Source organism: Mandrillus leucophaeus, unplaced genomic scaffold (assembly GCF_000951045.1).
Source record: "Mandrillus leucophaeus isolate KB7577 unplaced genomic scaffold, Mleu.le_1.0 Scaffold228, whole genome shotgun sequence".
In the NCBI taxonomy this organism is placed as follows: domain Eukaryota; kingdom Metazoa; phylum Chordata; class Mammalia; order Primates; family Cercopithecidae; genus Mandrillus; species Mandrillus leucophaeus.
This window is the reverse complement of record NW_012102343.1, coordinates 2,812,365-2,837,643: the sequence shown is the minus strand read 5'-3', so window position 1 is coordinate 2,837,643 and position 25,279 is coordinate 2,812,365. Positions and strand designations below refer to the sequence as shown.

At 41.6% G+C, this 25,279-nt stretch overlaps 1 protein-coding gene across 1 annotated transcript in view; it reads right to left on the bottom strand.

Moving 5' to 3' along the window:
- Nucleotides 1–19,335, bottom strand: part of GPATCH2L (G patch domain containing 2-like) — a 56,131-nt gene extending 36,796 nt beyond the window's left edge. Inside the window, exons 1-3 of the mRNA XM_011981574.1 lie at nt 19,288–19,335; nt 16,208–16,879; nt 3,894–3,958 (exon numbers count right to left, since the gene is read on the bottom strand). Of these exons, the coding sequence (XP_011836964.1) occupies nt 3,894–3,958; nt 16,208–16,869 (727 nt within the window). The 5' untranslated portion in view covers nt 16,870–16,879; nt 19,288–19,335. The remainder of the gene's footprint in view (nt 1–3,893; nt 3,959–16,207; nt 16,880–19,287) is intronic.
- Between the last annotated feature and the right edge of the window lie 5,944 nt (nt 19,336–25,279).

The window sequence follows — 25,279 nt, the reverse complement described above, 5'->3', positions numbered from 1 at the left end:
GGGACAGAAATCATCTTGACACTAGCAATCCAAGCTACTGGGGAAAAAAAAAAAAAAAAACCACAGCAACAAATAACATAATTCCCTAAGACTTTTCAATAAGTTATACCATTTTCCCAAGACCATATTGTTAATTAACAGCAAAGTCACAACCAGATCCATATATCCAGACTGTTGGTACAAACTTCTCTCTACTGGCTGCAATGATAGTATCTCAGTTTCCACTAGAGTTTATTCCTGCCAACAAAGAATAGATAATTTTATGTCTGCCACACCATACTCCTTTCAAAATAGCAAAGTTGAAGGAAACTATTGCAAGAATATCTAAAAGAGTTCACAATGTAGTCATTCTCTAATGTACACTGGATTCCAGAGAAGTTGCTCAGAACATGTCAATCCCATGAAGTATGAGATTCATGGGTCATTAACACCCAGGATAGTAACTCTTAAATCACTGTGGAGATCTCCAAAATGGGCAATGAAAACTGCATTCTGGTAAAAAGCAGCAGATATTACAACTAAGAAAGTTACTCAAAGTGTTCCCTTATGAAAACACACCACAAACAGCTGTCTCTCTGATACAGTAGTTCTCAACTTTGAACATGCATCAGAAGCACCAGAAGGGCTTGTTAAAACATGGACCGCTGAGACCTAACTCCAGAGTTTCTGATTATAGCCTAGGCAAGACCAAAATTGTGTATTTCTAACAAGTTCCTTCATGATGCTAAGCTGGCCTGGGGACCACGTTTTGAGAATCACTACTCTAAAAGCATCTCACGAAATCAGATACATAGATGAACTGAAGACAGGCATTGGTGCATAATAATTAGTTTCTCTGTACTTCAATATATTAATTCTTTTCTTATTCATAAGCATTCCTCAGGACATTTATTGAAATAGTATATTTAATTAGGCCATGTTTTCTGATGACAAATGGCAAACTATAATGGATTTTTTTTGGTTCTCAAGCATTCATTCAAGATTTTTAATAACACAAAAAGGGACTCTCTGAACTAGAAGGAACATTGTGAGATCATGTAGACCAGTAGTCTTCAATCAGGGTTCACTAAGATGCCTGACAGAGGAGCTCCTTAAAAGAGTACTGCCAGGGAATAAGCAAGAAGCTGGATGGATCAGGTTCCTGACCTCTGGCTCCTCTAGAATTTTGCTTTAAACCAAATAGGCTTAGTTGTTTTACAGTCTGAGAATCTATGTATGATTTTGTTTGGGGGAAAAAAAGGAGAGTTTTCCCTTTAATTGGATTATCAATAATTATTAAGCATTTACTATATGCCAGGAACATGCTAGGTACTGCAGTTGCACATAGTAACTCCTGCCTTGAAAAGCTTCAAGGGAAAAGACGTGTACCTACAATCAATAACGTAATCTAGTGAGTACTAAAAGAAACAGTAAGTATAATACAAGGAGCCACAGAGAACAAAGGAGAAAGGACTATTGGCCAGAACCCCCTCAGCAAACACATGGCACATTTAAATGGGGTCATTGCAGAGATGTAATGAAGTGACTATTCACAAAGGTGTAGACAGTACTAACAAGAAACCCCACAAGGGATGGTGAAGCACATCAGGTAGAGCCAGCACAGCAGGAGGCCCTTACCATTCCTAGACCTGGAGTGGCAAGGGAAAGAATGGTTATCAGAGTCCAAAGAACTGCAGTTATAAAAGAAGGCTGCCAAACAAGAGTGGTGGCCCTCAGCAGAGGAACATAACCACTGCCAACCAGCAATCCAACAGAAAGGGTATCAGGGAAAGCAATAACCTAATGTGGTAGACTGCATTAGCGTTTCCAAGTCCTCTCTATAATAGAATAATTCATCCATGCCTTTTGCTCTTTGTCATTGGATTCCACAGTACCTTCCCTTTTAGGAAGAGCACACTTCCTCATCCTACTGACACTGGGCTTGGTCATATGACTTGCTTTACATAGTAGAAAATTAACAGACATGATTTAAGCAAAGGTTTTAAATATGTACACGTGGTCTAGCCTGGTCACCTGGCATTTACATCCTCTGCCACAGGAAGTCCATGCTGCCTATCACCATTGCTCCTCCACCCTAGGTCCCAAAATACAATACACTGAGAAGATGTAAACCTAACTTGAAGCCTGGAGACCAGTGGAGCCCAGACAAGATCAGTGGAACCATAGGCAACCCACAACCCCATAGCAAAAAATGAGTGTGGTAAACTGTGATAAGCCACTAAAATTTGGGGGCTGTCAAGCAGCATTACCACAATAAATACTTGACTAATATATCCAATATCATTCACCTCCCTCCCTTCGGTCTTCTGTTGATGCCTCCTATAGGCCAACTCCAACAAGAAACTGAAACCAAGAAGACCCACTGATATAGTTCATAAATATGCCCTTGCAGGGGCAAAAGGAAAACTGTGTCTTGGTAGATGACCACTCATTCAAGGAAGATGAGGATGAGATTTCAGGCAGAAAGACCAGCATAAGCAAAGGTACAGAGGCAAGAAATTCCATAGCTTTACACTGAGAACGCTAAGCATCAATGTCACCAGAATGTGTGAAGCTGAAGCAGAGAAAGAGAGGAAAGTTGGGTCTACAGAATATTCTATAATCTCTCATGATACACTAAGGAATCCTTATCAGTGAAAAGGCTTTCCAAAGGCCCAAAAACTTAATCTGCTATAACAGGTCCACACTTTCTTCCATCTCTATAATTATGCATCATAACCTTTAAGAGGTGCATTTTGATATTCCTAGAACTGTAGAAAAGCAAAGAAAAAGAGCAAATACTGGTAACTCTGAATAGTATATATAACTCATTCATGGAAAGACATCAGACTTTCCTGGTATGAGATAATAAAATCAAAAGAGCCTACCTGTACACACACACACATAATCTCTAATGACACCTAATTCCCTCAGAATCTAAAAGACAGAAATGTACTCACAACAACCTCCATTACAGTAGGAAGCTCAACAACTCCAGGAGGATAAACTGCCTCTATGCCTACAACTTTGAGGTATGAACAAGATGCTGTCCCCACAGTCCTTCTCCAAAAATCAGGACTTGGATGCTAAGTCTCACAGCCCCAGTATCCCTTCAGTTACTGGGGAAGCTACCTGGATCAACCTAGACATGTAGCCACTACGTCAGTCCTTTAATTGCTTAACCCATGGAGAAAAATTATTGGACTTTGGAGCTAGAAGGGACTTTAGAAACCCCTAAGTCCCCTATTTAGATTAAGAAAACCACAGTCCAAAAAGGCTACATAGAATTTTTATTGGCATGTGGCCCCACACAAGTCTAGAGGACAAACATTTTCTAAAATACCCTGATATACAGGCAAAGTTTTAAATTAGTGTTTAGGTAGTAAAAATAAAGAACTGGTAATTAACATACACCAGCCTTATTCACAGGACTCTATACTCCAGGAGTTTTACTTTGAGGAAGATGATGTTTTATACAATATATTCACCTAGAACACTATAATCATTATAAATAAGGCTATAAAAGTGACAAGATTTTCTCTATATGAAAATAATGTCTTAACACCTAAAAAAAGACAGTAACACATGAAGCTATTTCTTGATTCTAATAAAAAGAAACTTCCCAATGTCCCAGGCTCGACACACTGACCACCTAACCAACGATTCCCAATGTCTGATCTACCGGCATAAGAATCAGTTCAGGTGCTTGTGAAAAATGCAGATTCCAGGGGCCAACTCTAGACCTATTTATTTCTAGGAGCTCAGGACTGTGCGGTTTTCACAGTTCCCTAGGTGGCTCTCATATGCCTTAAAGTTTGAGAACCACTGCCATAGACAGTCACCATGTTCTCCATGATTATTCAAACATTTCCATAAACACGGAACCAATGTCCCAAAGCTGGGATCAACATTACCTTGTCGCCCTTCATCATTGGTAAAGAGCCCAGTGTCACTGCTGCTACACACACTGCTGGTTTCACTGTAAAAAGAGTAAAACACAAGAGAACTCATCAGCTCCAGTCAATAAGCACCGTACGCTTATTATGGTTTTCAAGCTTCCCTGATTTCACTCCAACCTATTAGCCAATCAGATACGTAAATTTCATTGGGAAGGTACAAAATTTTATTTTCCTCCCCAAACAAAAGAAATATAAGAGGAGAACTCTAAAATTTTCACTTATATTTTAAAGTACTAAAAAAAATCTAAAGTCACTTTGTTAGTTAAGGACTAGAAAGCTATTAAAGCTCAAAGACATAATCTCAACCTAGTTTGATATATTCAACAACATAAATTTACAAATTTACCAAACAATTTTATTCTTAAATATTGCCAACTATCAGTCTCCAATGAAGCTATGTAATTTTAAGACGTCTAGCATCTTTAAAGTTTTCCCCCATTTACAAAGAAGTAAACAAAAATCCATGAACAAGAAAAAAAATATGGCAAAACTTGTTTTCTGAATTTACTGTCCTCCTTCATATTGAGCAGATACACAAAACTCATTCTGAAAAAAGGAACTAAAGTTAAAAACAAAAATATAAAAACAAACTTCATTTGAACTCACTGAAATACAGCTTTTGTCCCATGAAATTCTGCCCAATCTGTTTCATTTTCTGAGCTATTGCTCACAGTTGATTCTGTTTCTTCTGATGGTGCGCTTCTAAATTTGATTTCTCTGGTTCAAGAAAAACTTCTCAATCCTCTACAGTATTAGCTATTTCCTTGATTGGGAGTATTTCCTTCCGAGATAGTCAAAAAAATTTTTTCACCTACTCTAGAAGATGCAAGAAACCAAAGCGAGGAAGAAGCATTTTCACCATGCTATAGAAAACATAGGCTTGGCAAAATCCCAATCTATATTCCTGGATCAAAAATCTGAAAACATTTTGTATTTTGCAACATTTCCGAACATCCTTCCAACACTAAATCTTTAAAATGCCAATTAAATTAAGGAGCAATGCTTTCCTTACTCAAGCTTGTCCCTGAATATCAGACGCAAAAGATCTGTCACAGAAATAGTCAACAAACAAACCCTATTTTTTTTTTTAAAGTTCTGGGATACATGTGCAGAATGTGCAGGTTTGTTACATAGGTATACGTGTGCCATGGTGGAACAAACCCTATTTCTTCTTTTTTTTTTTTTTTTTGGAGATGAAGTTTCACTCTTGTTGCCCAGGCTGGAGTGCAGTGGTATGATCTCGGCTCACTGCAACCTCCACCACGCAGGTTCAAGCAATTCTCCTGCCTCAGCCTCCCGAGTAGCTGGGATTACAGGAGCGTACAACCACACCCAGCTAATTTTTGTGTTTTTAGTAGAAATGGGGTTTCACCATGTTGGTCAGGCTGGTCTCGAACTCCTGACCTCGTGATCCGCCCGCCACGGCCTCCCAAAGTGCTGAGCCACCGCACCCGGCCCAAACTCTATTTCTTTATAGATTCTTTCATTTCATTTTCTTATGTACTTAATATAAGCTGGGCCTCCAACTATATTACCTAATTATTATAACATTGCTAGAAAAGCAACTGAACCACATCCAAGTGAAATAACAGAGTTAGTGTAAAGAAAGTCATCTTAACGTGCAGCTCCAAAGGTTTTTGCTCTCAACGTTTTACTAGGAAATTTTTCATAACTTAGATTCTGCAAGTAACATTTTGCTTTCCTTGTTTTTTCACACATCTCTCTATCTAACCTTCCCACCAGAGAGTCTTTGAAAACAGAGGCACCCTAGGTAAGCCAGATGATTGGGCATGGCATCTACTTTCTGACAAGTATATTATCATAGGAATCGAGCCTAATAAAACACTATGGAGCCCTCTTGTCCACTGTTAACACTGTAAACTTGGTACTGACTTGAAAATGCTTTCATCTTAACTGCTTTTCTTTTCAAGTTCTGAAGATGAACTGTTTGCCTTTCAAAGTGCAATTAAAGGGTATAGTTTTCAAACTAGCAAAAATTCTTAGTTTTAAAACTGTAGATCAATAGCTTTTTATTCTACATTTTTTATATTTTTACATTCTATCTATAGATCAGTGTTTTGGTTGTATTATGTTCTATAATTTGAAACTCATACTTATTGGTAAAAGCAGAGTCAATAAAGTAAAAACCCAATCTCAGTACCAGAAACATCAAGAACTATGGTTCTCAACTAGAGACAATTTTGCAGCCCCTCCTCTCCCAATTTGGCAATATCCAAAAATATTTTTGATACTCATGACTTGAAGCAGAGAAGGAGGAGTTGGTGAACTACTGACATTTAGTGGGCGGAGGCCAGGGATGCTGCTCAACATCCTGCAATGCACAGCACAGCCCCACAACAGAGAATTATCTGGCCCAAAACGCCAGTAGTGCCTAAGTTGCGAACCCTGATCCACGATGATGAACAAAGCAGAGGGCTGGAAGAGGTAGGCCGTCCCCTTTAGGGAAACTACTTGAGAAGAGAGGAGCCTGTGCACGTTAGCTGGATGCAGCAGTCAACATCCCATAGAAGCAACAATACCACTTCCTTGCCATGGCTGGGCCAGGGCCTCAAATGATCTGAAGCCTCCAGATCCAGAAACAATCAGAAGGCAGCCGGACCTTCAGACAAACTGGTAGAACTGAAATTACTCACGAGTCATACAGTTCACCCTTCCTTGCCTAACCGGGGCAGAAAGAAGATCCTGTAACCATAGAAGAGAATGATCCATGGATCCAGGGAAAAAAAATATCTTGCTCATCTCAATGTCCCCAATGCCTAGCATAGCGCCTGGCACATATCAGACATTCAGTAAATGTTACGTAAATGGAATGAACTTGTTCTAGACACCTCTGTTGCCTGCCCTTATACAGCCTTGTGGCATGTCACTTCAACTCTTTAGTCCTATTTCCCTACATGTAAAATGTGGATGGATTATTAAGGATGTGACAGTATGAGGTATGTGACCCTGCTTTGTGAACTCTAAAGCAATACACAAATGCAAAGGATGAAAGATTAGAAAGCTACTTCTAGGGCACCAAGTCTGTGTCTAAGTATTATTTTAGAGGTTAATAGTAGTAATTTCCTCACTGACAATCTTCTCATTAGAACAGTACTCTAAATTTTATAAGATGCAAACCTATTTTCATTTTAAATGGAAAAACAAATATGGCCTATGAAATCTATTATTTTTCCTGCACTGGGCTTCATCCAAAAGAGAGGAGGCACTACTCTCAGCCAAGATCTACAAGTGCCTCAGGAAGGGGTTTGGTACTTGAACTGAGTTTATTCACAAAATTATTAATATAGAAGGCTACTATTAACGATACCAAAAATATCATTCACTGAGTTCAACTGCAGGCCAGGTAATATACTAAGCACTTTATACTAATTATTCTTCTTCTACCCCCAAACTCTACAAGGTAAATACATCAACCTCATGTTACATATGGAAAGGGGCTTAGAGAAAGTATACAAGTTATCCAAGATCGCACAGCAAGTAAGCATCAGAGCCAGGGCAGTGTATGTCTAAAGCCCATGTGTTCACTGAATGGCCACTACAACACAGAAAGCACAGATACTCATCTCATTTACTAAAGTCAATCAAATGTTTCCCTATTCAGAAGATACCTCTAAATTCCAGGACTTTTCATTCTCCTGAAGATGCAAACAGATTAACTGAGCTAAGGAAGAAGTATTCGTTTGCTTTTAGCTACTTAAAACTTTCAGGCACAGCTGAAACTGCAGCTGTGCCTTGACTACTATCCCTTATCAGCAAATAATACATCATATATGCTGAACCCTAAGAAAACTAATTATAAACTCACTTTGGAAAGAAGCTTTCCTTCTTAATGCTGTATCTTGAATTCAATTAACACTCATTTTCGGCATGCTGACATAAAATACACCAAAACATATTCTCAGGGACCCATACCTCACTTGCCTTTATGGTTCCTGAATGCTCTTCCTTTGAAATCAAAGTAAAAACATTCTCTTAATGAGTTCAGGGGAAATAGCAGAGTCTGAGAATACTATTCCTGACTTTAGCATCACACAAGGCTAGGAAAAAAATGTTTCAGGCCAGTAGTCATCTGTGGTAACCAGACTCCCAAGATGACTCCCAATTACCCAACCTCCTATTAATGCACACCCCGGTGTATTACTTCTCACACTGCACCAGGTCTGGTCTGTATAACTGATCACACACAACAGAAGCAATAGGTTGCCACTTCTGAGATTAGGTTATACAAGACTGTGGCTTTCATCGTGGGCTCTCTTTCTGACTCTCCTCATCCCTCTCAGATCACTTACTCAAGGGGAAGCCAACTATCATGTCCTGAGGACGCTGATGGGCATGTGGAGGGGCCCACGTGAAAAGGGACCGAGACTCTAAGTCCAACAGTTTTATGAGGAAATGAGCTCTGCCAACAGCCATGTGAGTGAGCTTGGAAGCAAATCCTTTGGCCCTAGTAGAGCCTTGACAGAACTGAGGTCCCTGCTAACAGTTAGACTATAACTTCGTGAGAAGACTCAACCAGAACCATCCAGCTAAGTCACTCTCAGATTCCAAGTGATAAAATGTTCATTGTTTAGCGCTAGTAATTTTTTTTGTTTGTTTATTTTTTTTGAGATGGAGTCTCTCTCTGTCGCCCAGAGTGGAGTGCAGTGGCGCGATCTTGGCTTACTGCAACCTCCACCTCCCAGGTTCAGGCAATTCTCCTGTCTCAGTCTCCCGAGTAGCTAAGATTACAGGACTATGCTACCATGCCTGGCTAATTTTCATATTTTTAGTAGAAACAAGGTTTCACCATATTGGTCAGGCTGGTCTCAAACTCCTGATCTTAGGTGATTCACCTGCCTAAGCCTCCCAAAGTGCTGGGATTACAAGCATGAGCCACTGCGCCCAGCCTAGAGCTAATAAGTTTTAGGGCAAATTTTTCTGCAGCAACAAATACAGAATCTTTATAAACTCTTTGTTGAAACTAATTCCCTTCTTCCTAAACAGTAGCTTCTAGTTTCAACAAAACAAACCCCCGCTCTGAATTCCCACTATTGCCGGGGGGAGCAGGGGGCAGAAAAAAGCAAGGCACACCCTCTGATCTGAGAGCTTGCTAATTCTTTCATACTCCTAACCACAGAAGACTATAAAGTGAGAACTGAAAGAGTAACTTAATACCTGTTCCAATTATAATAAGGAGCTACAGAATTAGTTTATCACCTATAAGCAAAAGTTGGTATTAATAAGTTACCATCTGGGTTTGTTTCTCTCCATTTAAGAGCTTATTAACCAAGTAGCTTAAAAAGGGGTGTTTTTTGCATCTAATTAATAGACATCTTAAAATACAGTTTATGGCTTACATCATTTCTAAAAAACTTTTCTTAGTAAATAATAATGTGCTTAACAAAAATAAAAGTTGTTTCAGAATTTAGAAAAACGTGGGAAAAAGTCACTCTTAGATTTACTGCCCAAAGGTATTTTTGCTCTATTATTTTCCAGGGTAGAGGTAGCACATTGTAACCCTTTGTAATCAGACTTCTGAATCTAGTAGTACACAAGACTGAGGGAGAGGTTATTCAGAGAAATATTCACATCAGTTCCGAAATTATTCCTATAAGTAATGAGAATATATAATAGAAGAATTTGTTTTTCAGTTTCATTCAGACGGTGACATGAAAGGCAGCAACCTCCCCAGGTTGACAGGTTCGATACTGCGACCAGTACAATCAGGTACACTTTCCAGAGATACAATTTTCCTCAGGACTCTGCTATTGAGCTGGGGGCTGTGCCTCAAGACATCCCTTTTCTTAGAGCTAACAGTTATTCACCTTCAGGTAGATGAAACGTCTTCTCAGAGTAAATTTTTAAAGAGCATGGATTCTGGGGCCTGCATATCTAAGAATGTCTTTCTGCTGCCTTTCCATATAAAATATACCTTTACTGTATATAAAATGCAAGGTGAAGTGAGTCACTTTTTCCCTCTCAAAACTCTATGGGCAAATGTAGCCCTTAACACTTACTATTGTAGGGATGAATGTCAGTTTTATTTTCATGTCCCACCCCCAACTTTTTTTTTAAGAGACAGTATCCCTCTCTGCCAACCAAGCTCTGGAGTGCAGTGTTGTAATCATAGCTCAGTGCAGTCTTGAACTCCTGGGCTCAAGGGATCCTCCTGCCTCAGCGTCCCAAAGTGTTAGGAATACAGGTCTGAGCCACTGCACCAAGGCTTCAATCCCTTTTAAGAGTTTTCTTTCCTTAGTCCTGAGCCTATGTGAAAAAAAGAAAAACTAAAATAAAATACTTTTTAAAAAGATCCATTTCGGTAGAGGTATCTTCTCATTAATTTTCTCTTCTAAACTTTAGACTTCATTTTTCTTTCTTTTTTTTTTTTTTTTTTTTTTTTTTTTTTTTTGAGACGGAGTCTCGCTCTGTCGCCCAGGCTGGAGTGCAGTGGCCAGATCTCAGCTCACTGCAAGCTCCGCCTCCCAGGTTTATGCCATTCTCCTGCCTCAGCCTCCCGAGTAGCTGGGACTACCGGTGCCCGCCACCTCGCCCGGCTAGTTTTTTGTATTTTTTAGTGGAGACGGGGTTTCACCATGTTAGCCCATGTTGGGATGGTCTCGATCTCCTGACCTCGTGATCCGCCCGTCTCGGCCTCCCAAAGTGCTGGGATTACAGGCTTGAGCCACCGCGCCCGGTCTAGACTTCATTTTTCAACTCAAGAACACTTTTTTCTCTTCAGTTGTATCTTCTTCTTCTCCAGCACTTTGGTTTCTTCCTTGGGAATATTTACACACTCACAGATTTGGCCTCTTCAGAGCTACTAAGTTCTACGGCGATTTTTTTCTGTAGCAATAGAGAATACAGATGGCCTATTGCCAAGGTTTCCTCAAACTACAAGGCTGATAGAACTGCACTCGACAATGAAATGGAGGCCCACATGAGAAGTGCTGGGCCTGCCCTGACGTAGATAGCAAGCCTCTGCATCCTTTCTCTACAGTCACCTTGAGGTTCAGAAATGCAAGGCCAGTTTCAGTCAGAAAATCAGGCAGCTACAGTTTGAGGCAGGGTGTGGTTCCATCCTTCTCTTCCCATTGAGTATCTTTCAGTTTCTGGTTTTTTTTTTTTTTTGAGACGGAGTCTCACTCTGTCACCCAGGCTCCAGGGCAGTGGCGTGATCTTGGCTCATTGCAAGCTCCACCTCCCAGGTTCACACCATTCTCCTGCCTGAGCCTCTCGAGCAGCTGGGACTACAGGCGCCCACCACCACACCCGGCTAACTTTTTTGTATTTTTAGTAGAGTCGGAGTTTCACCATGTTAGCCAGGATGGTCTTGATCTTCTGACCTTGTGATCCACCCGCCTCGGCTTCCCAAAGTGCTGGGATTACAGGCGTGAGCCATCACACCTGGCCTGAGTATCTTTCAGTTTCTATTTGGTGGCTCTAACTCCCAGAATACACTTAGATAGGGAAGCTTAGTGTTTTCTGTGTGTATCTGTGTTTGAGGGTAAGGAGCAATTATAGGGTATTGAGTCCTAGAAAGCACAGTCTTCAAGAATAAAGATTCCAGTTGACATGGGTAGAGAAGTGCATTCTGGAGATAGTACATTCTGGGGACTGTTGTGTTTTCTACACCTTCATTTATGGCACACTCCTGGAATGGGGTCAGAATCAGGCAGTGAGGGTTGGATGATCCTATCTCAGCCCAGCATAGCTGTATGAGATAAAAGCTTCCCAGTAGCACTGGGAGCACTGGGCTAGGGGCTCTGCATATTCTCTTGGCCAGTTGTAGATCTGAGAATGGCATGTTACCTATGTCCATGGGAGTAGAGAAGGGGACCAATGGTAATCTATGCACCCTTGCTGGCAAATACCAAGAGGCCTTTGAACAAATTCTGCAAAATAAGAGAAAAGGGAATATCATTCTAAAAGTTCAGAGAAAGAACGAATCTTTGAAGATGACTGCCAGTGGAAACCACAAGAATTCAAGTGGGCAGTTGAGGCTACTTACCAGTTAAGATGTTACAATGGTGGGAGGTAGACTATGACTGAAAAGAATCACGGCATCTCAGTGTTACAAGGGATTTCAGAAGTCTTCCGTTCAACCCTCTCAACTCCACAGCAACTAAGTAAGCAGTCAGAAAGCCCATGTTTGAATCCCCCCGACTTATCTAGAAGTCATTACGCATTACATGGTGAAACAATTCACTTCATTTTTACAGAGTCCTAATTTTTAGAATGCTATTTTTTATCCACAGCAACATTTAACACTCTGTACTTTCTATTCCTGAGTTCTGTCCTGTGGAGCCACATGGAATAATCCCAATATTTCTTTTAAGAGGTAGACTCTTTCAAGAGATGGATGTTTCTTTCAAGATATAGACCTTCAAGTACAATAGTATCATATCTACCTCCCAAGGTGTGTTTTTCAGTTGTCCCTAAGGATACTAGCAGAACTGTGAATATATCCATATAAGCACACTATGCTAGATTCCAGAATCTCACATGCAATACTACCAACTGCAACAATAGTAAATACACTCTTGGTCAGCATCCCTACTTACAGAATAGAAATCAGAACACCCCCACCTACCATACATATTCTTTTACACAGCTCCAGGAACCCCTGATTAATGACCTCCACTTGCAAAGGAGGCTACTTACCTTAACCATGAAATAATGAATGCTATTGATCCAACAAGCTACTGCTATAGAGTGTTATTGATCACCCAATCTTTGGTTAAAACGGTCCTCATTTAGCAATTTCACTGTCACAAACACCTGGAGCAAAGCACACTCATAATTAAAGAGTTTGGGGGAGTTAAAGTGAGAGGTGATGGACAGAGATCTCAGCTTTCTCCCATTTATTCTTGCTTCTGAGCTATTGTTTGTGTCAGAAGGGATATTGATTTTCTATAAAAATAAGAAAACAAGAGGCACCAAGGGGCCGCAGAAGGTCAGCCTGGGCTGGAGAAGGAGGGGGTAGGTTTAGCACTCTATCTCTGTCACTTGCCTTCCAAGAGAGGAGAATATTTTCTTTCCTGTGAGATCAGCCTCTAATACATCACCTTAGGAAGGCTCCTGAATGTGACTTCTGGCCATCACCCAACCAATTCACTTATGAAAAAAAAAGAAGCTAAACTATATTCAAGGGGAACAAACAAATGATGTGTTAGTAAAGAATAGAGCAAAATTAGGCTACAGTCACCTAATAGCTAATAGCTATTAATAGCTGCTATATAGACAATTTAAATAAAGATCAGTAGAAAATAATTTTACAGTAATTGTTCTACTTTAGAATACTCATAAATACACATACACAGAAAAATATTAAAGTAAGTTTGATCTCTATGCAAGTAGGAAAAAACTATTATACCATAACCATTTTTAGTTCCTCAAAACTTGTGAGGGATTGGCTGGTGTAATATTAAAGGAAGACCAGAAACAGAAAAGCAAACAAATATTGATGAAGTCTATAACTACTCCATGTTTAGTTCACAAACAGTGAGTTTAAGGAAATTAGAAATAGGCTGATTGAGACATACATTTTCAAATCCAAAACACCTAAAACATGCTTTAAAAAAAAACCCCAAAACTCTACCATTGACCAGGCTAAGCTAAGCTTAACAATCAACTTCATCTTAATAATCTTACAACGTGGATCATTACTCTGACAACCCTCAATATCACTGCTAAAAAGTAAAATTCTACATTTTGATCTGTATGTGAACAGTGGCACATCCAAGTAGATTTATGAAAGGGTAACCAAGAAGATTCTTGAAAGTATTTCTTTTAAAAATGCAGGGGAAACAAAAAAGTAGAAAATTATTGACAGAATTAACAAACTGACCAAGACAGTATAATATCCAAATCATAAACTACTATCTACTTACACTCTAATGCTAGCCCTTTTTAAAGGTGTGCCTAACAATTAAGGGAGATTTTAGTTCCACTCTCCTCTTGAAGAGAGGCTGAACACAACATGCGGTCAAAGAGTAAGAATCACCCCCTCTCCCACAGAATGGATTTAGGGGAAAAAAAATACAAAGCACTTCTGTTTGTAACTACAGATGAATCGAGACAAGTCAAGGGGAATTTAGAACTCCTAAATAACTAGAAGATTTTAAAGAACTTTCCTCATGCCATGTGTGCCACCACTCCGCCCATTATTCCTTCACAGCTACAAGCCCTTTAGCATCTACATATTGAAAGAACTCTCAAGTGAGGGGCCAGGGTAATAGCCCAAATGGGTGAATGAGGTCTCCTCAATTTGAAAAGAGGAAGAATTTCACAAGAATTCCCATCCACTTAATTTTATCCAGACTCTCAGGTAACGAGAATTTATATTATTACATCCTGACTAGAATGTGCAATAGATGTGTCTGGAGTAAGAAGGAACAGAAAAGAGTGAAGCATCTCATGCTAGATTACAGGCCCTGCATCTGGAGCCACACTTGAGCTGTTATCTCAGAGCAGACAGAGTTAATAGTCTCTCTTTCACATACAGTTATGTCGTAGTTTAATAAGAAATTATGGGGAAGAAACATACACAAAGCTATTATCCCAAAAGGCTACTGTTAAAATCACCATTCTCAATACTAAGAAGAATTCTATTTGGTATATATGCTCAATATTAAAACAAACTTGAATATCTCAGTAGAGGGTTTCAATAGTGTGAAAGGCTACAAGTTGACTAAGCATTTCTTGTTTGATTAAAAATAGTCTGATGAGGAAAATAAATACCTTTATAATCCAAATAAATACATATAAATTCTGTAAATAGACCTTAGAAGGAAGGAGGCATTAGAGGAAAATTAGGAAAGTCAAAATATGAGCCTATCTCAATATAGTCTGCAGACTGGCAAATATAAAGTTAATAAGAAAAAGTTTAAAAGCTGGATTAAAAACCATCCATGAAAGGTACAGGTAAACAGACCTAAGCAGCTTTTCCTGTTACTGACACAGCCTCACCTCAGAGTTCCTAAGATTAATGTCTTTGTTTTTAAGATAAACTTCAGAAAGGTCATCTGTTCTACAGCTGGGAAAGTTAAATTAAGACAGAACAACTCAAAGGGCAGCAGAACGTGGTGGTTACGAATGAGCTTTGGAATCAGGCTTGATTCCCCGTTTTGGCACTGGGTGACCTTAGGCAAATTATGTAAGCTCTTATAACCTCAGCTTCCCTTCTATAAATACAAATAGTGGTATCCACCATATAGTGGAATTGTGAACATTAAATAAGAATATATGTTAAGTTCATAGTACAGTGCCTGGCCCATAGTTAAGTGCTTAATAAATGTCAACTAATATTAACAATAATAGAATACACTGGTTCTCAACAGGGAGTACTCAATCCACCTAGGGATCACCCCTGGAGGCTTTTGGGTTGATACAATGAAAAAGGGGTGTGAACAACGCAGAGATGCTAAATATTCTGCAATGCACCATAAAGAATTGTCCCATCCAAAACACCAATGGCATCCTCGCTATTAAGTAAAAGATAATCACAGATTAAGATTAATAACATTAAAGTATCAAGCTGGGGGGTATCAATGTTCCTAGGACTATCTGAGATGTAAAAGCTAAAAAATGTCACCAAAACTACACTTACATTTCTAAACACGTACCCATTAGAGACAAATTTTTCTGGCTTGATCACATCTGATGTAAGACTAATGGGACTCGGTACTGTTATTTTCAAAGCCCACCATGTGTTCAGACAATTTGAATGTCAGCCATAAAAAAATAAATTCAATATAGTCAAACCACGAGTAGCAGAAAACAAAATTATAGCCAAAAAGTATCTAAAGCCATGATTCTTAATGAGGACAGGCAACTTAATGGAACATTTATAAACTCCATATGCCTGGTGCTAACATTTTCTCTTTCTCACACACACATGTACACACACGCACGCACACACACACACACACACCAGCCTCTGCTGAGACCTGAGTTCTAAAAAACAATATTTATGTACAAACTACATGGCATAATAAGCAACAAATTGTTTTTTAAAATTATTAGCTGTGCATTTGAGGTACGCATTTTAAACAGTTTTTAGAAACAACTGTTTCTATAGCCTTCCTGACAGAGAAACAGACACTTGAATGGTACCTTAAAAAGCTAAACTACTGACTGATTCAAGGAAGTCTTCAAAGTCAATACCACAGTGGCTGGTTTGAAAGAAGGTAGAACCCACTAAGACTGCGGATGTGTACTTTGGGAAACATTAACCAGGAAAATCTTTGACTTAGTAAGGGAGATCTCACCATTCTGACATGTTCTCATCAGAGCCCTGTTTTTGTTCATCTGTTTCACACTCCATCCTTTCTTTCCTTCCTGCTTTGCTTAGGAAAGTCCTGTTTTCTGCTGATTCACACAATCCGTGGCCTGATGAGGTCCAGGGAGTATTCTCCTTCCAGCGGGACAGACGCTGCTTCTTAGCAGATTTGAACCTGCAGCCTCTCTCATAGCTCCAATCTGACACCTTCAGTTTCTGCTGAAGGCTAGCAGCCACCTCTGATGTCACTCGCTTCACCTTCCGCCTGCGCCTGAGTGGTCGACAAGGTGCATTTTCAGTAAAGGAGTCAGATTCATGCCAAGAATGCTGCTTACTCTTAACAATGGCATTGAGAGCTGGGTGTCGTTTGGCCACCATTGTGTCATCAGAGTCACTAAAATTGGTCACGGGAGCCACTTCTCGACAGTCCTTAGTGGCCTCATCCAGACTTGACTCAGAGGCCTCGCTGTAGCAGCAGGTATGCTCTGCCAGGTGAGTGAAGTCAGAACGACGCTTCCGACCTCGGCGTTTCCGAAGCTGCCTCCTCTGCTGCCGGGGGCTCAGGGCCATCTCCTCCCACAGCTCACCAAGCTTATTCTGCTCAGATGTCTGCTCCAAGGCTGAGGCTAAGTCGTGTACCAGCTCATCCATGAGGCCACATCTGCCAAAAGGAAGTTTGGCAGGGGGTGGGGGGGAGAAAGAAAAGAAAAAGAAAAAGAAAAAGAAAGCCTGAAAAGGATCTGTTGTTTCGGAATAATTTGATGAAACAGATCATGGTAGTCCACAGTTCTGCCTGTCTAAATGAAATAAGTCACCTTTCACCTGGCTACACTTAGATTCTGTTCCTACCACTTCCTAAAGCCACTAAAAATAGATGTTTTGTCCCTTGTTAAACGCCTGAAGTCAACATATTCTTAAGCACAAAAACCTACTCACCAGATGACAACTGGGACAGGACCCAAAACAAATTCGGGGGACTAGATCCTTCTCACTTTTCCCCAATTAAACTTGTCACTGAATTACCTAATGATGAGATCCAGAAAGATTAGAGATTGTCTCACTAGACAGGAGTAGAAAAACATACAACTTCAAAATCACACTAGAGTTGCAGAAACACAGAGCAGGACACGGTCTCATCGAGGTATTGAGAATGAATGAAAAACTGTTCTTTGGCCTGGGGTCACTGCTGACAATGACCATGGCAGAAAGAAACAGAAAGACAACTTAGTGATACCCTTTAAGGAAGAATGCAGTTTTCATGATCCAAGAAATTGTAGTGGCCCAGGTTTGAAGTCAGAATGGAGAAGAGACTAAGTTTGCACCCATTCTGGTACCAACTACCACCTGGAAGCTACCAGGTATAGAACCTTATACAGTAGGTCATATATTTTTGAATAATTAACAATTTTTAAGCCCCTCTCCTACTCTTCAGAAAATAAATGTCCGAATGTCCGTCCTAGTTATGTGCTTCAGTGCCACACAATCACACAAAAATAGGATACAACAGCAGCTGAAATGACAGGGATAGGGTGAAGTTTCTAAGATTTCTGGCTGAACTGCTTTCCAAAATTTCTTATTTTTCTGTTTATCCTCAAACCAAACATCACACTTCAGGAGTCACTTCAGAGGCAAACATTTCAACAAATGAGAGTAGTAGGAACAATCTTCAAAATTCCCTCTTAAGGGGAAATGTTTAATTTGTATAGCAGCTAATTAAATACACATTAAACTTTTAGCACTTTTCCCTTGCCTGTATGCCCAAAGTATTTCAATATCATGTTAAAATTCTATGTGGTGCCGCTCTCTCACCATATTCCCATTCATTCAGTTTTCACTTTGCAAAGGGCTTTCTAAAACCTGTTTTCACGCTGTGCCTATGCCAATGAATTTAAAGACAGGAAAACAGTCCTGGGGCTTATCTGCCACACCTGTAGGAGCAATAGTGACATCTACTTCCAAAACTACCATACAAACGAAGCTTCTCAAAGTGTCCAAAGGCACATACATTTAAACAAGACCAAGTTCTTTTAAGCATTAAGAAGTGATTTATTAACACCTGTGAAAAGAAGGGGAAAAAATGGAAAAAAAAAAAAAAGTGGATTAAAATGCCATGATTGAGGTTTGGGAGACAACTGTCCCTAAGACCAAAATAAAGAAACAAGTGGGAACAGCATGCCTAAATCTACTTCCCTAATAAAGAATTACTGCTTTAAAAACTCAGGCAACTAAAATACAAAAAAAATAATAATAATAACAAATAAAAACCTCAGGCAGAATAGCACAAACTTGAACACGGAACGAAGTCACCAAACAACTCGTAGTCGAATGCTTGTGCAGAATCCTTTCCTGCCTCAAAGCCTGTAATTCGAACAGTGGGTGACAGAAGAACCCTAGGGCTCCCCCCCATCTCCAGTCGCGGGTGCACACTCTCGAGAGGACCCGGCGTCCAGGCACGCACCCGGGTAGAGATGAGGCTGAGTCACGCACAGGAAGGAACGGGTAGGGCAGCTGGTGGACAGCAAGTAAGAGGAGAAACAGGAGCAGGGTGGAAGTGAGGGGCGGAGTAGGAGGTGGGAGAGGCAGGAGGCAACTTCTCATTTGGGCTCACCAGGGGCGGGGGTCGGCTCTTCTAGGGCAGAAACTGAAAAAATGCAAGTCGTGGCGACTGAGCTCCCTCCGGGATCGCGGGTCGCAACACGGCCACATATGTGAGAAAAAACTGTGTTTCGAAGGACTCTCCACCTCGCCCCGGCCCGTCCCTGAGGGCTGGGGCGACCATGGCTCGGGACACCAAGCCCTCACGCTGCCGCCAGTCCCAGAGAGGCAGAAAGAAGAAAGAGGAAGAGGGGGCTGTGGCCCCGAAGACGGCCCGACCCACATCCCCAGGGATGGGGACAAGGGCCCTGAAAAGCAAGGCCCCACCACCCTCACCCTCCGGCCAGCTGCCGCAGCCCCAAGACGCCCTTAGCCGCTCAGCCGCGGCTTGGCGCTCCGATCCCCTCTGGTACTAGCCCCCAGGACCGCAACACTCTCAACCCACTCCTCCCCCTCACCAGCTGCCGCAGCCACCTCCAACGGCCGCCGCTTTTTGGGCCGACTCTCACCGCCAGGGCTTCCCTCTCTGACCTCATTTCCGGTCTGGGCCGGAGGGGTGGGGCGGCGGCGAGTGGGAGGGGCTGGCTGCAAGATTGGGCCCCTGGCCCATTGCTTCCGCCCGTGGCCACACCCACTTCCGCCCTGTGGTGGGCGGAGCCAAAGAAAGCCAGAAGATGGGGCAGGGGACGAGGAGGGGTGCCGAGTAAGGTCTGGCCGGGAAAGGGCGTTTCACGGGTTGAGGTGCCCATGTGGGGAAAGACCCCTGCATGCTGGCCTCATCTTCCTTAGGGGCGTCCAGAAATTGGGCGCTAGGCAGGGATGTCAGCTTCCCCCTTGCTTTCTGACCTTTTTAGTGGGCCTATGAAGTTGAAGAGAAAAGGATCTTAATGACGTCTACCCTGTGAGCTGGTACAAACATTGGGAGGGGTGGTTCTTCACTTAGTTACTCAGAACATTACAAATTGCCTTGAGCAATAAAACAAGTGATATTGGATTATAACTCAAAGTATAAAAGAAATATTCATGAGCCCATACCGATATAAATAAGTGATTGAATAAATTAACGAATGAGGAAGAAGAGATAAATCCCCCACAGAAGAATCTCAAATAACTTATGTAGACAGCCATCCTGGAGCATAACTTCCACCTCCTTAAATGTGGGCTGTGCATAGTGACTTCCTTCCCAAAAGTACAACATCTGTAAAGGGGAAAATGAGTGATTTTACAGTGGGGAAACCTGGCAAACAGTAATTCAGCCAGGTGATCAAGACTATGTGCTAAATCATGTTGATAGTATGTGGACTGATATATGATGAGAATGGCACTTTATGCTACTTTCCTAACAAATCTCATAACCCAGTCTAATTATAAGAAACAACTCAGACAAACCCTAATTCAGGGACATTCTGCAGAGTACATGACCAGTATTCTTCAAAATTGTTAAGATCAGCAAAGGTAAGGGAAGTATAAGAAACTCAGAGCCAGGAGAAGCCTGAGGAGGCATGACAATGTAATACGGTATCCTGGGTGTGACACTGCAATTAAAAAAAGAACATTAGGTAAAAACTAAGGAAATCTGGATAAAGTATCAACTTTAGTTAATAATAACGTTATCGGGCCGGGCGAGGCGGCTCATGCCTGTAATCCCAGCACTTTGGGAGGCCAAGTCGGGCAGATCACCTGAGGTCGGGGGATTGAGACCATCCTGGCTAACATGGTGAAAACCCGTCTCTGCTAAAAATGCAAAAATTACACGGGCATGGTGGTGCGTGCCTGTAATCCCAGCTACTCAGGAGGCTGAGGCAGGAGAATCGCTTGAACTCTGGAGGCGGAAGTTGCAGTGAGCCGAGATCCCACTATTGCACTCCAGCCTGGGTCATGAGAGCAAAACTCCGTCTCAAAATAATAATAATAATGTATCAATTTTGGTTGCAATCGTGACGTGTGTTATACTTCTGTAAGAGTGAATAGCCGGGTGCGGTGGCTCACACCTGTAATCCCAGCACTTTGGGAGGTTGAGGTGGGCAGATCACCTGAGGTCAGGAGTTCGAGACCATCCTGGCCAACATGGTGAAACCCTGTCTCTACTAAAAATACAAAAAATTAGCTGGGCATAGTGGCACACGCCTGTAGTCCCAGTCCCTACTCAGGAGGCTAAGGCAAGAGAATCGCCTGAGTCCAGGAGGCAGAGGTTGCAGTGAGCAGAGATCAAGCCACTGCACTCCAGCCTGGGCGACAGAGCAAGACTCCATCACAAAAAAAAAAAAAAAAAAAAAAAGTGAATAATAGGGGAAATGGTGTGGATTATACAGAAACTGTAGTATCTTTATAATTTTTCTCTAAACCTAAAACTATCCTAAAATAAAAAGTTTATTTAAAAATATGCACATATCTTGGACCCAGAAATTTTGCCCCGAAGAACTGTATTCTAAGGAAAAATTGGAAATGGGCACAAAAATGTCAAATATAGGTAAATCATCTCTGTAGCATTTCTGAGGGAGAGATGAGGAAACTAGAAAAGGCCAGAAGTTCCACAACAGGGGTTAGTTAACTAAATTATGGTACGTCAGTGGGTGGAATACCTTGCAACTTTTTAAAATTGATGTTGCAAAAGAATATTTAATGACATGAAAAGCCATCGACTTATGATTGTGTACATTTCTGCATGACTGTTATACTTCAATAAAAAGATTACTCTGAAAATGTAGAGTATGATTCCCGTACAAAGGAAATTAAATCTATACTCGCATAGGAGTATGACCAGAAGAATTTACTACACAATATCGGAAATGATTTCATTATTAATGATTATATCTCCTATCTGTTGTTTTTTTGTGGATTTTCAGAATTTTCTATAGGTGAAAAAAAGTCAATGTAGGAGACAAAGATAGTTGAGGTTTCGAGCTAGGGCAACTAAGACAATGGTCAGTGCCATCTGCATAGCTAGAGAAGTCAAGAAGATAAACGAGTTTAGTGGAAAGATGATTAATTCCATTTTGGACATGCTGAATTTGTGACTCCCACAGGACAGAAATACGGAAATGTTCAACAGGTGTCCACGGCCATCAGGCCTCTTTTCTGCGTGAGTGAAAATTCTCTCCCACAAATCACATCTGTTCCCACAGTGTAGGTTGCCTGCATCAGCACTGAAAGCTCCCAAGTTTCTTGAAATCCAACTTATATTTTCATCTTTCTACTAGATATCTCCACTTGTTCACCTCACCAGCATTTCCCATTTAAAATGTCAAAATAGGCCAGGTATAGTGGCTCACGCCTGTAATCCCAGCACTTTGGGAGGCTGAGGCAGGTGGATCACTTGAGTTCAGGAGTTGAGACTAGCCTGGCCAATATGGTGAAACCCTGTCTTTACTAAAAATACAAAAAATTAGGCAGGTGTGGTGGCATGTGCCTGTAATCCCAGCTACTGGGAAGACTGAGGCAGGAGGATCACTTTAGTCCGGGAGGCAGAGGTTGTAGTGAGCTGAGAGCACGCTGTTCCACTCCAGCCTAGTGACAGGAGTGAAACCCTATGTCAAAAATAAATGAATGAATAAATAAAATAAAATGCCAAAAATAAAAATAAAGCTTAGTTTCTTCCATAGTTTCTTCCTTTCTTCCCTCTCTCCATTCTTTTTTTTTTTTTTTCCAGACAGGGTCTCTGTGAAATGGAAGACAGAGTGAGACACTATCTCAAAAAAAAAAAAGGAAATGGTCTCAAAAATGTTAAATACAAGTTAAATTATTCTCTACAGCATTTCTGAGGGAGGACTGAGGAAACTAGAAAAAGTCAGAAATTCTACAACAGGGATTAGTTAAGTAAAAGATGATACACCTATGGACGGAACACCGTGACATGATCATTACCTCACTGCAGCCTTGACCTCTTGTGCTCAAGTAATCCTCCCACCTCAGCACCCTAAGTAGCTGGGACTACAGGCACACACCACCATGCCCAGCTAATTTTTAAATGTTTAGTAGAGAGATAGGGTCTCCACTATGTTGCCCAGGCTGGTCTCGAACTCCTACCATCAAGTGATCCTCCTGCCTCAGCCTCCTAGAGTGCTGGGATTACAGGTGTGAGCCATCTTGTCCAGCCTCTTCCATAGTTTCTGTCAAACCTGCCCCTTCTCCACTGTTCACTCTTTTGGAAATATCACCACCATCATGCAGTTACCCAGGTGAGAAGCTTCAAACCCATTTTTAGTTCTTGTTTCTTTCTTTTACCCCTTTATCTAGTAAAGTGCTAAGCCTCGTAGATTGCACTCCTGCAGTAGTCTTGCATCCGTCCTCCCTCACTGGTTTTTGCTCTGCCATTGGCCTCATCTGGGCAGGCAGCCACTCTTCTGGATGATGCAGCAGCTGCTGCCTTACTGGTCTTCCCACTTGCAGTCTGTCCCCCCAAAATGTCATCCTCTACACAGGCACCACAGTGAGTTTCCTAAAACACAATTTTAATCGTGTCACTTCATCCATCTTCCACTACCTCCTGCAACATGCTTGAGCACACCATATCACTTGCTAGTTCTTGAACACCCTTGGGATCTGGGGTGATTTAAACGCTCAATTCCAATGTCACCTCAATAAAGACACTTACCCTTGCTTGCCCACTCCTTTGGTTCTCACACTCAGTACTTGCCAGTACCTTTATGACCGCACTCTCTTCATTCAACCTGAACTAGAGCCAGTTATGTGCAAGTTTGCCTCCCCAACTAAGTCACTCATTCAACAAATATTTACTAAGCATCTACAGTATGCCTTGCCCTGTGCTTATACGTATACAATTGTGTGAACAAAACCAAAGCCCTTTTTGCTTTGCCCTGAAGACCCTGTCCTATTCATTGTATTCTCATCAGTGCCTAGCACAGTGCTTTACACATGGTAGGTGCTCCATAGTTATTGTTGATTAAAAATTAAATGAATACTTGTTTACTAAATGCTGGGTCAGGGACATTAGAAGTGTTTGTCTCAGTCCCATGAGAAAATTGTAATGAAACTTGCACCTTCATGGGATGGTGGAATCCATGGGCAGAATCACATAATGAAAGAGGGTGGCGAGAGAAGTGGCCTGTTGGGGAAGAAGAGGATAGCTCCAAAGAGACTGAGAGCATCTGAAGAGAACCTGTGTCTAAAAGCCAGAGGAGAGAGAGCTTTAAGAAAATGAAGAACAAAAGGAAGTTTGAGGATGAACAGTTCTAAGGAAAGGCCACCACACTTGGCAACTGAGGAGGTCACTGATGGTAATAAGGTTTGAGCAGGCTGCAAGCAGGCAGCAGTGGAGGAGGGGGAAGGAGGTGAAGGATGAAGCCCTAGCTGCCTGACTGTGTCCAGAGCTAGCAGCTTCACCTCTTTGAGCCTCTGCTTCCCCATCTGCAGTATGGAGACAATATTTGTACATACCTGTCTCTTGGTTGGAGACGAAATGAAATAATGAATGTAAAGCATTTAGTATACAGCCCAACACAAATTAACTGCTCCAAAAGTATTAGTAGTTACTGAAAAGAGGGGAGTAGTCAACAGAAGTTTCCCTTTTTTGACCATCAAACGTAGTCAAATGAGGAAATTCCCAGCTGAAAAAGAATCTGCACATGGAAGGAAATAACAGACTTCTCTCCTCTTTCCTCCCCACAAAAATGTATATATATATTTTGAGATAGGGTCTCACTCTGTCACCCAGGCTGGAGTGCAGTGGCATGATCATGGCTCACTGCAGCCTCAACTTCTCCGGGCTCAGGTCATCCTCCCACCGCAGCCTCCTGAGTTGCTGGGACTACAGGTATGCGCCACCATGCCCGGTTCATTTTTGTACTTTTTGTTTGTTTACTTGTTTGGGGGTTGTTGTTTGTTTGTTTGTTTTGAGACAGAGTCTCATTCTGTCGCCCAGGCTGGAGTGCAGTGGCGCTATCTCGGCTCACCGCAACCTCCGCCTCCTGGGTTCAAGTGATTCTCATGCCTCAGCCTCCCTAGTAGCTGGGATTACAGGCACACACCACCACACCCAGCTAATTTTTGTATTTTTCAGTAGAGACAGGGTTTTGCATATTGGCCAGGCTGGTCTCGAACTCCTGACCTCAAGTGATCTGCCTGCCTTGGCCTCCCACAGTAGTAGAATTATAGGTGTGAGCCACCAAACTTGGCCATTTTTGTACTTTTTGTAGAGACGGGGTTTCACCATGTTACCCAGGCTGGTCTCAAACTCCTGGGTTTAAGAGATTCGCCCACCTCAGCTCCCAAAGTGCTAGGATTACAGGCATGAGCCACTGTGACCAGCTCAATATATTTTTTAAACAAATAATTAATAATAAATGAAAATCTTCCACTGCTGATTGATTACATTCCCTGCACTTGTAATAAAACTAAAGTCCTCCCCATGGCCTGCACAACCAGGTGTGATGTGGGCCCTGCCTGCCTCTGGTCTTGACTCTCTTCCCTGTGCCCACAGTACCAAACCACCATCCTCTTTTTCCAC